The sequence below is a fragment of the Anomaloglossus baeobatrachus genome, chromosome 8 (assembly GCF_048569485.1).
Source record: "Anomaloglossus baeobatrachus isolate aAnoBae1 chromosome 8, aAnoBae1.hap1, whole genome shotgun sequence".
In the NCBI taxonomy this organism is placed as follows: domain Eukaryota; kingdom Metazoa; phylum Chordata; class Amphibia; order Anura; family Aromobatidae; genus Anomaloglossus; species Anomaloglossus baeobatrachus.
The window spans coordinates 45481977-45495765 of NC_134360.1; the positions used below are offsets into that span (position 1 = coordinate 45481977).

Sequence of the window (13789 nt, forward strand, 5' to 3'; positions counted from 1 at the left end):
ATGGGCGGTGCTGTGATGTTTATTCCTAAGCAACCGCCCATAATCGCGGGACCGCGCTTTCGGTGTAGTCACTGCTCCGCGCTCTTCCCATCTATTTCCTGCCTCGGGGCAAGCTGGGAAGGAGGCGAAGTGAGGTCAGCAGCAGCGCGCTTGCGCAGAAAGAAGCAGGCCGAGGGGGAAAGCGCGGTCCCGCGATTATGGGCGGTTGCTTAGGAATAAACATCACAGCACCGCCCATAATCTTAACCCTGAGTGCACGTCACCAGCGGTGACGCTGGGCACAGTGCTCATCCCCGAGAGATGGGCACTGGGCATGCGCGGGGATGGCTGGAGCAGTGGGCGGCGTCCAGAAGTATTGAAATCAGCGATGGGGGCGGCATACAGGACCAGGGGGCAGAATAACGGCCATCAGGCAACCCGCCCCCGTGACGGATTTACAGAATCAGAAGCCAAAAAGGTACAACTTTATAAACACTTTTTTTCGGTCAGAAAGTGGGCACAATCATAACAGGGACCTTTATAGAATGCAGCCCAGGAGCTGCAGAGGGGGAATCTGTTAGGTTTTAGGGGACATTTCTGCTGACAGGTTCCCTTTAAAAGCAGAGGGTTACAGAATGGGTTGCCGCCATAAAGCCAAGATGCCGAACTGAGGAATAAAATTTCGATGTAAGAAAAAAAATTTAAATAAATCTATACAAAAACCAAAAGACTTGTAATCTTACCAATATAGTGCTTCCAGCTACTGGGCTGAAGTCCATGTCCTTCTGAGAGCTGTAGTTGCCCGTTTGAGGAAACACAAACTGCGTCACCACTTTACTCCCCTCCTGCTGGCTCACAACCTCAGACGCTGGCATAAGGCTTCTGTCAGCTTTGGTCTGAGTCAACAGTTCGGGTATAGAGCCGCCAGTGCCCAGTGTAACTGAAGACGTTAACGTAGTGGAATCAATGGAAAGGTTATTTGCGGCTGTAAGTGCGTGAATGTCCTGGTTGGATCCTCTCATTGATAAAGAAGCCAAGGAGCCCAAAGCCTCTGCATTAACCGTCTGTACGTCGTCCAGATGAAGGCTTCCTTGCTGAAGGATGGACGCTGCTGCTCCTAACAGGAGGGAGCTATCCAAGTTGCTGTTATTGTCAGTGTTGGACACTAATACCAAGGGGTCCACAGGATGAACCAGAGAGTTACTGCCGGCAGATATGTTGCCCCCTAATGTAGATCTTACAGAAGACACGTCAATAGTCAGTATCCCAGAGTTAACCAGGGTCAGGTCTGCAGAGATTCCAGACCCATTGGAGGAAACGTTGGAGAACAGAGAGGAAAGATCCAAGTTACTTAAGTCACTCTGCCCTGAGCTTGTCAATTCACTGCTGGGGGTGAGGGAACTTGCAGCTTCAAGATCTAGAATACAAAAAATAAGGAAGTAATGTTAAAAGTAAAGTAAATGAAACTTACATGGGACAGTCCCATGGACATTCCCTAAGGCTAGGTTTGGTGGATTCTGTTTCCCATAGACTTTTATGAGTGGCGGATTGCGACTGATGACCTTGCGTTGCATCCGCTGCGTGGCGGTCAGTCGTTTTTGGACTGACCGCCGGGCAGAAACAACGCAGAATGTAACTTTTTTGGGCCGTCAAAATTAATGCACCGCGCAGGAATCAGTCAAGCTTGTAATGTTAGTCTATGGTGCTGGATTCCATTGTAATCCGTCTTACGACGGAATCCAGCACTGGATTACGTCATGCTCTACTGAGCATGCCCAGCATATTTGGCACACCCACTGGGCTGTCCCAAACACAAACTGATCCGTCAAAAAACGAACGCACCTCAGATGTAACGGACGCGACGGATCAGTTTTTTCACAGGATTCCTGTGAACGGAATCCTGTGAAATAACACAGCCATTGTGTCAGTTGACATCTAAAAAGCGACGGATCCGTCACTCAGTCGCATTGACGGACTTAAAACAACGGAAATGTGAACCTAGCCTAAGGCTAGGTTCACACTTCCATCAATTTGTATCAGTCACAATCCGCGGCTCTGGTAAATAACAGAATCCGTTTGGCGGATTCCGTTGTTTCCCATAGGCTTGCATGAGCGGCGGATTGTGACTGATGATGCTGCGTTCAATCCTCAGCCTGAATGATCAGTCGTGGAACGACTGACCGTTGGGTGGCAGGAACGCAGCCTGTAACGTTTTTTGAGCAGCGCGATCCGTATGTTTTCACTGCGCATGCTCATCGGCGGCCAAATGATCAGCTGATCGCCCGACCACCGGCTATTGTGAACGATCAGCTGATCGCCCGACCACCGGCTATTGTGAACGATCAGCTGATCGCCCGACCACCGGCTATTGTGAACGATCAGCTGATCGCCCGACCACCGGCTATTGTGAACGATCAGCTGATCGCCCGACCACCGGCTATTGTGAACGATCAGCTGATCGCCCGACCACCGGCTATTGTGAACGATCAGCTGATCGCCCGACCACCGGCTATTGTGAACGATCAGCTGATCGCCCGACCACCGGCTATTGTGAACGATCAGCTGATCGCCCTCATTAGCCGGGAGATCAGCTGATCGCCCTCATTAGCCGGGAGATCAGCTGATCGCCCTCATTAGCCGGGAGATCAGCTGATCGCCCTCATTAGCCGGGAGATCAGCTGATCGCCCTCATTAGCCGGGAGATCAGCTGATCGCCCTCATTAGCCGGGAGATCAGCTGATCGCCCTCATTAGCCGGGAGATCAGCTGATCGCCCTCATTAGCCGGGAGATCAGCTGATCGCCCTCATTAGCCGGGAGATCAGCTGATCGCCCTCATTAGCCGGGAGATCAGCTGATCGCCCTCATTAGCCGGGAGATCAGCTGATCGCCCTCATTAGCCGGGAGATCAGCTGATCGCCCTCATTAGCCGGGAGATCAGCTGATCGCCCTCATTAGCCGGGAGATCAGCTGATCGCCCTCATTAGCCGGGAGATCAGCTGATCGCCCTCATTAGCCGGGAGATCAGCTGATCGCCCTCATTAGCCGGGAGATCAGCTGATCGCCCTCATTAGCCGGGAGATCAGCTGATCGCCCTCATTAGCCGGGAGATCAGCTGATCGCCCTCATTAGCCGGGAGATCAGCTGATCGCCCTCATTAGCCGGGAGATCAGCTGATCGCCCTCATTAGCCGGGAGATCAGCTGATCGCCCTCATTAGCCGGGAGATCAGCTGATCGCCCTCATTAGCCGGGAGATCAGCTGATTGCTCTCATAAGCCTGCGGCCGGCTAATGAGGGCGATCAGCTGATCTCCCGGCCAACGGCTTTTGAGAGCAATCAGCTGATCGTTCACAATAGCCGGCCGCCAGACGGAATCCGCTTTCTCATCCAATACTTGTCATCCGTTGTACAACGCATCAGTCACAAGTAACGCATGTAACTGATGCAAAACAACGGAAATGTGAACCTAGCCTAAGACATACACTGGTACGACAATGGCTGTGCGCAATCATGTGGCTCCATTCAATCCCTACTGCAAATAGATAGAAAAGGTCCCGCTAGTGATCGGTGGAGCTCTCCACAACCAGAGGTTTGTCCTGGAGCTAGACAATGTCAATGGTGCTGAAACCTGCTAACACACGAGGGTAGGAAATCTATCTCCCCCCCCCCAGTCAGTTATTATTACAGGAGATAAACCTACCGTGGCCATGTTGTTTAACCATGTGAGATTTCAGGCTCTGCTTAGATGTAAATATCTTGCTGCAGTTGGACACCAAACAGCGCGTCTTTGAGGCATCCACATCTTGAAGGTGCTTCTTGGAGTGGATGTACAGGCTACTTCTGGCTGAGAACTTGGCTCCACAACCTGATAGAGAATATGGGTTGTAAAATAAATCAAAATGAAGGCCTGTACCATGCATCCAATTTTGTACTCCATTATATTCCAGAGAGGACTAGTATTTAGGGAATTGCCTGACCACATTTACTACTATACAGAAACAAGAAATACCTCCAGTGCTATCATATCCGAGCCTAGGCATAAAGTGTACAAATGTGACGAATTTAGCAAATTCTTACCGTCTATAGGGCACTCAAAAGGTTTGGTGCCCAGATGAGTAATTTTGTGACCTTTTAAGTGCTCTGCTCGTGTAAATGATTTTCCGCAGCCTTCTACTGGGCACGGATAACGTCTGTTGTCCTCGTGTTTCCTTGAAGCATACAGAATATAAAGGATGTGAGCAATATTAATATGTATCATTGAGATGTAAATATTAGTAATAGCATTTCAAATAGCATAGATACTTTATCAAAACACAATTGCTTAAAAGGGCTTGTGTCAAGATCTTTCTTAAAAAGGTGCACGGCTCCTCTGCCCCCTGAGGTAAGGGTCTGCTCCGCTACTAAGTGATTGACAGCTGGTGCCAGATGCATTGTTGTGCTGCTCGTCTGGACTGTGCTCTCTCCGTAAACGGCGACAGCTTTGCCTCTGCAGCATCTGTGAAGTCCAAGGACATTGAAGCTGGCCGATACAGATATTCAGCCACCTTCGGAGTAGCTCTTACAAGGGCTATAGAAAAGATCCTTAAGCACTGCACTCTTTCACTAAGAAATCGACCACCCTTCACAGATGGCAAAGGTGGCAGGTAACCTAGGCAACAAGAAATAAACTAGAGTAAAATATCCCTCCGTTCTTGAGAATGGAATTTAGAATGAGAGGTGAACTGCAAAGTAACTTGCAATTGCGCCCAATTAATCCATCGGATATTTGACATTGCCATGGCCATTTGCGGTCTACAACAGCTTTTTCTCTACACATGGTGCGCTTTGAGAGGTGAATACAATGTATCCAATGAGTAGATAGGGACATAAAGTCTGCCTACTTTCTGATGTCCTGCAGCTGTACAATTCATACGGGGACTTGCTATTCGGTCGGGGCCACACAGGGGACTACTGCGATCCTCGCATGACACTCGGCTCACGTTGGGAGCACAACGGGAGCAGAGTGTCCTTGCAACTGAGGTCCGATCATGCGATCGGACCACAGCTGCAGGGGGGGGGGGGTGGTGGTGAGTTTACTGAGGAGGGGCGGGATTTATCTCCCTCTCTCCTCCATAGCCGGCTATTGCCATTCTCGCACTGCACTCGCAGAACAGCGGTGTACCGCGAGTGCAGTGCGATTTTTCTCTTGCCCCATAGACTTGAATGGGTGTGAGAGAAACCAGGAACGCATTACAGTTGCAGCATGCTGCGATTGTTTTCCCGGTCCGATTAGGGCTGAGAAAATAATCCACATAGGCCAATATTGGTCCGAGTGGAATGCGATGTTTTATCGCATTCCACTTGCTCCGATTTTCATGCCGTGTGTCTTAGGCCTTACTGTTTATGTAGCATATAAATGATGCAACCTACACTGAACGCCATAAATACTACAGCGTTTTACATCTATATGCAAGTTTTTATCTTTTAAAAGAGACTTGAGTCAGCACAGAATGACTGTTCAAACCAAGTGCATCTTCCCCACCTCAGATGCAAAACAATCTCCTCCCTTCTCTGGCTGGTCACTTTCTTTAGGGGTGCTTCACACACAGCGAGCTCGCTGCCGAGATCGCTGCTGAGTCACGCTTTTTGTGACGCAGCAATGACCTCATTAGCGATCTCGCTGTGTGTGACACTGAGCAGCGATCTGGCCCCTGCTGCGAGATCGCTGCTCGTTACACACAGCCCTGGTTCGTTTTCTTCAAAGGCGCTCTCCCACTGTGACACACAGATCGCTGTGTGTGACAGCGAGAGAGCGACAAATGAAGCGAGCAGGGAGCAGGAGCCGGCATCTGGCAGCTGTGGTAAGCTGTAACCAAGATAAACATCGGGTAACCAAGGTGGTTACCCGATATTTACCTTAGTTACCAGCCTCCGCAGCTCTCACGCTGCCAGTGCCGGATCCTGCTCTCTGCACATGTAGCTGCTGTACACATCGGGTTAATTAACCCGATGTGTACTGTAGCTAGGAGAGCAAGGAGCCAGCGCTAAGCAGTGTGCGCGGCTCCCTGCTCTCTGCACATGTAGCTGCTGTACACATCGGGTTAATTAACCCGATGTGTACTGTAGCTAAGAGAGCAAGGAGCCAGCGCTAAGCTAAGCGGTGTGCGCTGGTAACTAATGTAAAGATCGGGTAACCATACCCGATGTTTACCTTAGTTACCAGTGTCCGCAGCTTCCAGACGCTGGCTCCGTGCAAGCGCAGCGTCGCTTGCACGTCGCTGCTGGCTGGGGGCTGGTCACTGGTGAGATCTGCCTGTTTGACAGCTCACCAGCGACCATGTAGCGATGCAGCAGCGATCCTGACCAGGTCAGATCGCTGGTCTGATCGCTAAAGTCTGAAGGTACCCTTACTGTGGAAGAAGGGAGAAAATCTAATCTACAAACACGGACAATACAGTCAAGTATGAGTAGTGCGAGGATAGGAGTAGTAATCTGCTCTGCGTTAGATTCAAGACATAGGATCTGTCTATGCGGTTTATTCTCTACAAGGTTTGAAGTGGAAACTAATCAGGAGAACCACAACGTTGGTCAACTTCGAAACGCATAAAGAATAAACCGCATGGTCAAATCCTTTGCAACGTCGTCTAAATTTCTTGAATATAACATCAGCAACACAGATTACTACCCCCACCCTCCTACTACTTGTTCTACACAACGGGCTATCCTGAGGATATTGCAGAGGCTGTTAATCCTAGATTCCTCACATATGGGTTAAAGAAAACTATAATGTGAGCATTTCTTGTACGCCTCAACTTGACAATTTCATCCGCCAATAAGACCCTATAGCACTTATTGTCCATCCTTCTTTATAACACAGCAAAGTAGATGCTCTCGTCAGCACCACTATATATATATATATATTCGATAACTCTGCTAAGGATCAATCTATCAATAAGACTGGATAGAGTATGTAGGAAAAAGCAACTATAAAGTTTAAAATCTGCTTATATTAAAAGGGTATCTCCAATAACTTAGGGTACAATCATATGGAGCTGACATACTGCAACTTTCCTCAGCGGCAAAATTCGCACACAAAATATGTCTTGTCTGGTGATTTCACTGTGAAAATACTAAAGATTTTCATTGCAAAGGGTTTAATAAGGGAAAAGCCACAGTTTTTTTGTGACTTGCTGTGAACAGAAAGTGTGCACCATAGGTCAATTCATGATGCAACTTTATCCACAGTGTATAGGATTTTTGATGAACTCTCGTCCACAAAATATGCACCTTTTCTGTCTAGTGTGAATACCATATTTTTCGGACTATAAGACGCACCTTTCCCCCCCCCCCCCAAAGTTGGGGGAAAGTGGGGGGGTGCGTCTTATAGTCTGAATGTAGGGCTGCAGGAAATGAGGGTGCTGCGGTGCAGCAGGTCATCAGTGGCACAAACAGGTTGTAGCAGCACCTGCCATGACCACGTGGGCCCGCTCATTTCATATGCATCCTCCCACCCATCTCTCAGCGCTCAAGCTGGCGTTGACAGGTGGGCGGGATGATGGGCGGGGGGTGCGCGCATAGTAAACAGCCGGCCCTCGTGATCACCCCTGGCAACTACAGCCTGGAGTGATCATGTGTTGCTATATTCACTGCCCCCCCGCGCACCATCATCAGTGCGGGGGGCAGTGAAAAAGTACGGTATACTCGCCGTTCCCCTGCAGCATCGCGATGTCCTCCTGTCTGTTGGCCCGCTGATCTGTGTAGGGAGCAATGAGCACAGCGATGACATCATCCCTGTACGCAGCGCTAGTCTCCACACAGGTCAGCTAACAGGAGGACATCGCAATGCTGCAGGGGAACGGCTCCACACAGGTCAGTGGCGCTGCTGCTGGCACAGAGAGGAAGATGATCGATGGAGTGAGGAAAGGTGAGTATAAACGTTTGTTTTTCTGTGCCATTGGATACAGGCCATATACCAGGATGGGGGACATATATACAAGGATGGGGATCATATATAAGGCAGGAGGATCATTACCAGGATGGGGTACCTTAGTAGAGAATTTGGGGACAGTACACTCATAATAGTGTCAGCAGCAGATCCTCGCCCCATAAGTGTGTCATGACCACATTTTTTGCTTAAAATTTTATTTTCCTATTTTCCTCTAAAACCAGGGTGCGTCTTATGGTCCGAAAAATACGGTATACCTATAAACTACTGTGAATGTATCACAAAAAAAAAAAAAAACTAACATTGTGCTGTGTGTCAGAGAGACACGACATGTACAAGATACCTTTTATGTCTTAAGAGCTTGGACATGCTTGTGAAGGACGAGCCGCAGCTCTCAAAGTCACAGGTAAAAGGTCGCTCACCTGAAAGAAGCAAAACATTAGATGTGGAAATCAATGATGATGAACACAATTATTATTTATTACAGTTTCTATGTGAAAGATTACAACAGATGTATCTGAATACTTGCGAGTACCCTACTGACATACGGAACAGGCCCAATTCCTGTCCCTGACATGGCGCCGTACCTGTATGACTGCGGAGATGTATCTTCAGCCTGCACGCCTTATCGTATTGCTTATTGCAGCCGGGGAAAGAGCAGATGAACTGTTCCTGCTCTCGCACATGCGCTCTGTGATGGGAGAATAATGCAGTCACTGTAATAAAACTCTTGTCGCAACCTACAAAGAACAGAAGTGTTCAGGTCATCAGCATTTAAAGATAAAAGATTTCTGTAAAAAAGTAATAATCATCACCCATAGGCACCAATAAGACCAGGGTACAACATTATACCACACACATCTGATACAGCACCCCCCTCAGCTAGAGACCACTTTAGGAGAAGACATAAATACAGATTTGCTTTGTAACCTCCAATTTTAATTCCTCTCCTGCCCTCACTGCCCATCTGTGACCATGAAAAAAAAAAAAAAAAAATCATACGCAGACGACAGTCTGAGAAGGATAAATATATAGCGAGGCTTGCCGGCGCCGCCTCTTTCGGCCATCTTCGTCCTCCTTCTGAAGCCTGTGTGCATGACATGTGTACATCAAACACACTCGCCGGTCCTGCGCAGACGCACGACAATGCTTTGATCTGCCCTGCTAAGGGCAGATCAAAGTGCGCCTGTGCAGGACCGCAATGCCAGCGACTGTGGATGACGTAGGACGCCTCATGCACCGCAGATACAAAAGAAGGACGACAAAGATGGCCGAAAGAGGCGGCACCAGCACCAGACACACCCATCTGACTAGAATCCACCACAGCGCGACTGTTAGGTAAGTATTATAAAGTGTTTTTTAGGTTTTACACAGTGGCCTGGGCTCTTATATACAGCATGTTAGAATGCTGTATATAAGAGCCCAGTGGTGGTGGCCACAGCTTATAGGCCGAAAAAGTGGTGACAGGTTCCCTTTAACATCAGTGTCTGATCAGCTGGGGTCAGACACCCCCCCTCCCCCTCGATCAGCTGTTCCCAGTCCTGGCAGCGCAGCAGGAAATGCTCAGTTCCAGAGCTTACCCCATCAACTAATAGCTGCCGCAGCCCGGTACTGCACATTTGCATCCCATTCAAATAAACAAGGGGCATATGTGCAGCACCGGGCTGCTATTAGAAGACGGGAAAGCTCCAGAACTCAGCATTTCCTGCTGCCGGCACCTAGAACAGCTGAGTGATGTGAGGTGCCGGGTATCAGACACTGATAACCGATCCAAATAATATGCCATCAATGTAAGATTAGTGGAAAACCCCTTTCAGAATTTAAGGAAGTGGTTCACCCATATTTATTATTGGCCACAACGATATGTTGAGAAACAAGGTTTCTCTCAAATACCTTGTGTTGCCAATAGTGCCAGTGAGCGGCACTACTGCAGACCGCCCTTCCCCATCGCCTGACCCCGGACTCCGTGACCTCTGGGATCTGGTGATGTTACTTCAACTTCCTGTTCACCTGAGATCACCGCAGCCGGCCCCAGTCTCCGTGAGTGACTGGGCTGTGGGCGGAGTGTCACCGCTTGTCAAAGCCCAGCGTGTCTCCTGCTTGCGCACTTTGCAGTGAAGTAGGAGGGAGGTGCTGCGCTGTGATGAGTGGTGAAACTCCGCCCACATCCCAGTCACTCACGTAGACAGGGGTCAACCGCGGTGATGTGAGCAGGAAGCTGACGTGACATCACCAGATCCCAGAGGTCTCGGAGCCCGGGGGTCAGGAGATGGGGAATAGCGCCACTCAGACACTATTGGCAACACAAGGTATTTGAGAGAAACCTTGTTTCTCAACATATCGTTGTGGCCAATAATAAATATGGGTGAACCACCCGTTATGACTTCATCTTCTATGGGATCTGACAATGGACGGGACATTTACCTGATGCTTTGCAGGGATCATGCATGGAAGATGCTGCTGTAACAATTCAAAGCAGAGCACGAGTCTTATTAGGACATGCGCACAACACTGAGGCCGCTCTCACACATCCGGCTTTTCGCCGGTTTGACGGATGCGGTGCAAGCCAGTAGTATGTATACAGTACAGTGGCAGCGCAACAAGCGCCGGTCACATGCTGTCATGTGACCGGAGCATGTGACCCAGAAGTTGCGGCGCTGCCACTGTACTGTATCATACTGAACTGGCGTGTGCCGGATCCGTCAAACTGAATGTGTGAGAGCGCCCTTACGGGGATCAGACACTACAGCCAAACGTGCATGATACCAGAAAGACATCAGATTGTTGCCAAACGCTGCAGCATCTCATGCACTGTACAATACCATCTGTGCATTCAGCGGTTGTCTAGGTAACCGTCCTCCACATCCCATCGTGCTGCAGCATGTCTCTGAGGCACTGTATAAAGTCTAAGTTTGTAGCAAGTTTTCTGACATCCAGTCATCATACCTCCTCCAGCATCATATTTCTACGTAGGCGGCCGCTCTTGCAGCGCCTCTACGTAGGCGGTCGCTCCTGCAGCGCCTCTACGTAGGCGGCCGCTCCTGCAGCGCCTCTACGTAGCAACAAACTGGTTGTTTAGTTACCGTGTTTCACATGTTTGCAACAAATAATTGCGCTGCCACCTCCCTGAAGGATCTGAGGTTTCGCTTAGGCTGCTTTCACATTTTCCGATCCCCGTTCAGTGGTCCCGTTAGGGCTTCTGTTTGAAACCCCCGCAAAACGGGTATAGGCCATTGACTAACTGTGGAGACCGAATTACCCTGTGCTCTGTCGTGCACCATATTCGGGAGTATGTGCCTATTGTAGGCGGACATCCAGATGCACTTCTACGTTTGGGTGTTCGCCTCCAATAGGTGTATACTTCCGAAAACAGTGCACGACAGAGCACCCGGTGACTGTCTCCACCATTAAAGTCAGTGGCCCCGCCAGTGAATGTTCGAAACCAGTTTTACGGGGGTTCGGACAGAAGCCCTGATGAGACCGCTGAACAGAGATCAGGACGCAGTGTGAAAGCGGCCTAAGAAAACGCCACGCGACGCATCCGTCCGGCACGTACCGTTGAATTCACACTTGTACGGTCTCTCTGGCTCGAAGTGCGTCCTCCGGTGGGAGCTCAGCTTGGTGGTGGTGGGGAAGGCCTCGCCGCAGGTGTCGCAGCGGAACTGGTTCTCTTGCTCGTGGGCTCTCAGGTGGGCTTTCAGGTTGTAGATGGTGGTGAAGCTCTTGCCGCAGCCCGCGGAGTCGCAGGAGAAGGGGCGCTGCTTGTCGTGGGACTGAAGGTGTCGCTTCAGCTTGTACAGGGTGGTGAAGGACCAGCAGCAGTCCTGCACATGGCACTTGTAGGGCCTCTGCTCCTCCGTGTGGCTCAGCAGATGCACCTTCAGCTGCTGCTTACGGTCGAAGGCTTTGGCGCAGCCGGGCTGCGGGCAGCGGAACACCAGCAGCACCCCCTTCCGGGCCAGGTCCAGCGCCTCCCCCAGATTCACCTGCAGCTCCCCGATGTCCCCCACCAGGAAGCCGGCCACCTGCTCGTCCACCGGGCCCCGCAGCACCATGTCCTCCAGGCTCTCGGAGAAGCTGTGCGCCGCCCCGGAGCTGTTGCTCGGCTCCCCCGGGGGTGACAGCTCGGAGGCCCAGCTCTGCTGAGGGGTAGCCGGCGCGCTGCTGCTCCCAGTCCGAGGCTGCGGCCTGGCTCCGCTCTCCGCGGCATCTCTGCCGCCTCCTCCCAGGGTGAGCAGGCCGTTCTCCAGCCGCACCGTCACGTACCCGGGCAGAGCCAGCTCCGAGGACGGGCAGGGCCTCTGTGGGGGCGGAGGAGGCGGCGGCTCCGGGGCCACAGAGCCCAGGTTGACCACCATGTAGATGGGACGAACATTTCCATCGTCTTTCTGGAGCCCGGACTTCTCCTCGTCGTCCTCTCCCGCCGGCGTCTCTCCCTCAGGGAGCCCCGAGCCGCCATCTTGCTGCCGCTGCCCCGTCGGCCCCTGGATTTCCATCTTGGTATCCCTGTAGCATGTAGTTCGCGCGGAAGGAGCTGCAGAGCCCGGCGGCTCACAGGGTGGGAGCGCTGTGTTCTGAAAACGTATCCATCCGCCGACTCTGATGTTACTTAGCAACGGAGAGCCGCACTATTTTTTTATCTTAAAACTCAGTACAGTAAAAAGGGGGGGGGGACATGTAGTCACGTGACTTTCTCCAGTCACATATTTCCGGGTCTAAGACAACATTTTTAACACTTGTCATTTTTAAAGTTTTATTTTCACATCATTATCATCAACAAAAACAAAATTTGGGTATAAGCTGAGCCGCCTCCACTTTATTATCATTATTTTGGCATTTAGTTTATGAGATAAATGGTGTAATGTTTTATTAGTTCAATTTAGTGATGAGCGAGCGTTCTCCCCTGTCACAATGTCAGGGACAGGGGGCTCCTATAGCGTTCCTCATGCTGGGGACCCTAGGTGATCCCTGACCTCCGGATTACCCCTGATGGTGGAGATGACGGAGTCCTGTGACTTACTATTCTCCTGACCAGATCTAAGGCTAGGTCCACATTTCCGTTGTTTTGCATCACTCACATGCGTTGCTTGACGCTTGTGACTGATGCGTTGTACAACGGGTGACAAGAATTGGAATTCATTGTCATCATAAAGCGTATTCCGTTGTAAAACGTGAGAGAGAGAACGATCAGCTGATCGTTCACAATAGCCGGCCGCCGGCTTATTGAGAGCGAACAGATAATCTCACGGCGGCCGGCTAATGAGTGATCAGCTGATCGCTCTCATTAGCCGGCCGCCGGATGATCAGCTGATTGCTCACAGAAGTTGGCCGGCCGCCGGGAGATCAGCTGATCGTTCGGCCGCCGAGAGAGCATGAGCAGCGAAATCAAAAGGATTCTGCTGCTCAAAAAACACTACATGCTGCGTTCCTGATGCCCGATGGTCAGTCGTTCCACGACTGATCAGTCGGGCGGCGGAAGCAACGCAAGGGCATCAGTCACAATCCGCCACTCATACAAGTCTATGGGAAACAACGGAATCCGCCAAACGGATTGCGTTGTTTATCAGAGCAGCGGATTGTGACTGATCATAAACAACGGAAATGTGGACCTAGCCTAATCCATTACCCCTCAAAGAAGGAAGGGGCAGAAGTGTGATGGCAAGACAGACAGGGAAAACCAAAACGCAGTCACACTGCAAACTCACAGGAAGAAACAGTAAGAAACTAAGGAGAAAAGCAAGAGAAGTGAGGCAGCACCAAATATTAATACCACAACCAATCACAGCAACAAAGTACTACAACCACCAGTTAGTCTGGATCACAACACCTCACCAGACCAGCATAGTGAAGCTATAGCTGGCATTAAAGGGAATCTGTCCGGTGCGCT

The 13789-nt window shown here is 50.5% G+C and overlaps 1 protein-coding gene across 3 annotated transcripts in view; it reads right to left on the reverse strand.

Moving 5' to 3' along the window:
* ZXDC (ZXD family zinc finger C) overlaps positions 1 to 12436 on the reverse strand; it is a 50955-nt gene extending 38519 nt beyond the window's left edge. For all 3 annotated transcript variants that reach the window (XM_075321544.1, XM_075321543.1, XM_075321545.1), the window contains exons 1-6: positions 11459 to 12436; positions 8490 to 8642; positions 8246 to 8324; positions 4056 to 4186; positions 3679 to 3843; positions 723 to 1396 (exon numbers count right to left, since the gene is read on the reverse strand). In XM_075321544.1, the coding sequence (XP_075177659.1) occupies positions 723 to 1396; positions 3679 to 3843; positions 4056 to 4186; positions 8246 to 8324; positions 8490 to 8642; positions 11459 to 12398 (2142 nt within the window). In that variant the 5' untranslated portion in view covers positions 12399 to 12436. The remainder of the gene's footprint in view (positions 1 to 722; positions 1397 to 3678; positions 3844 to 4055; positions 4187 to 8245; positions 8325 to 8489; positions 8643 to 11458) is intronic.
* Positions 12437 to 13789: the final 1353 nt, after the last annotated feature.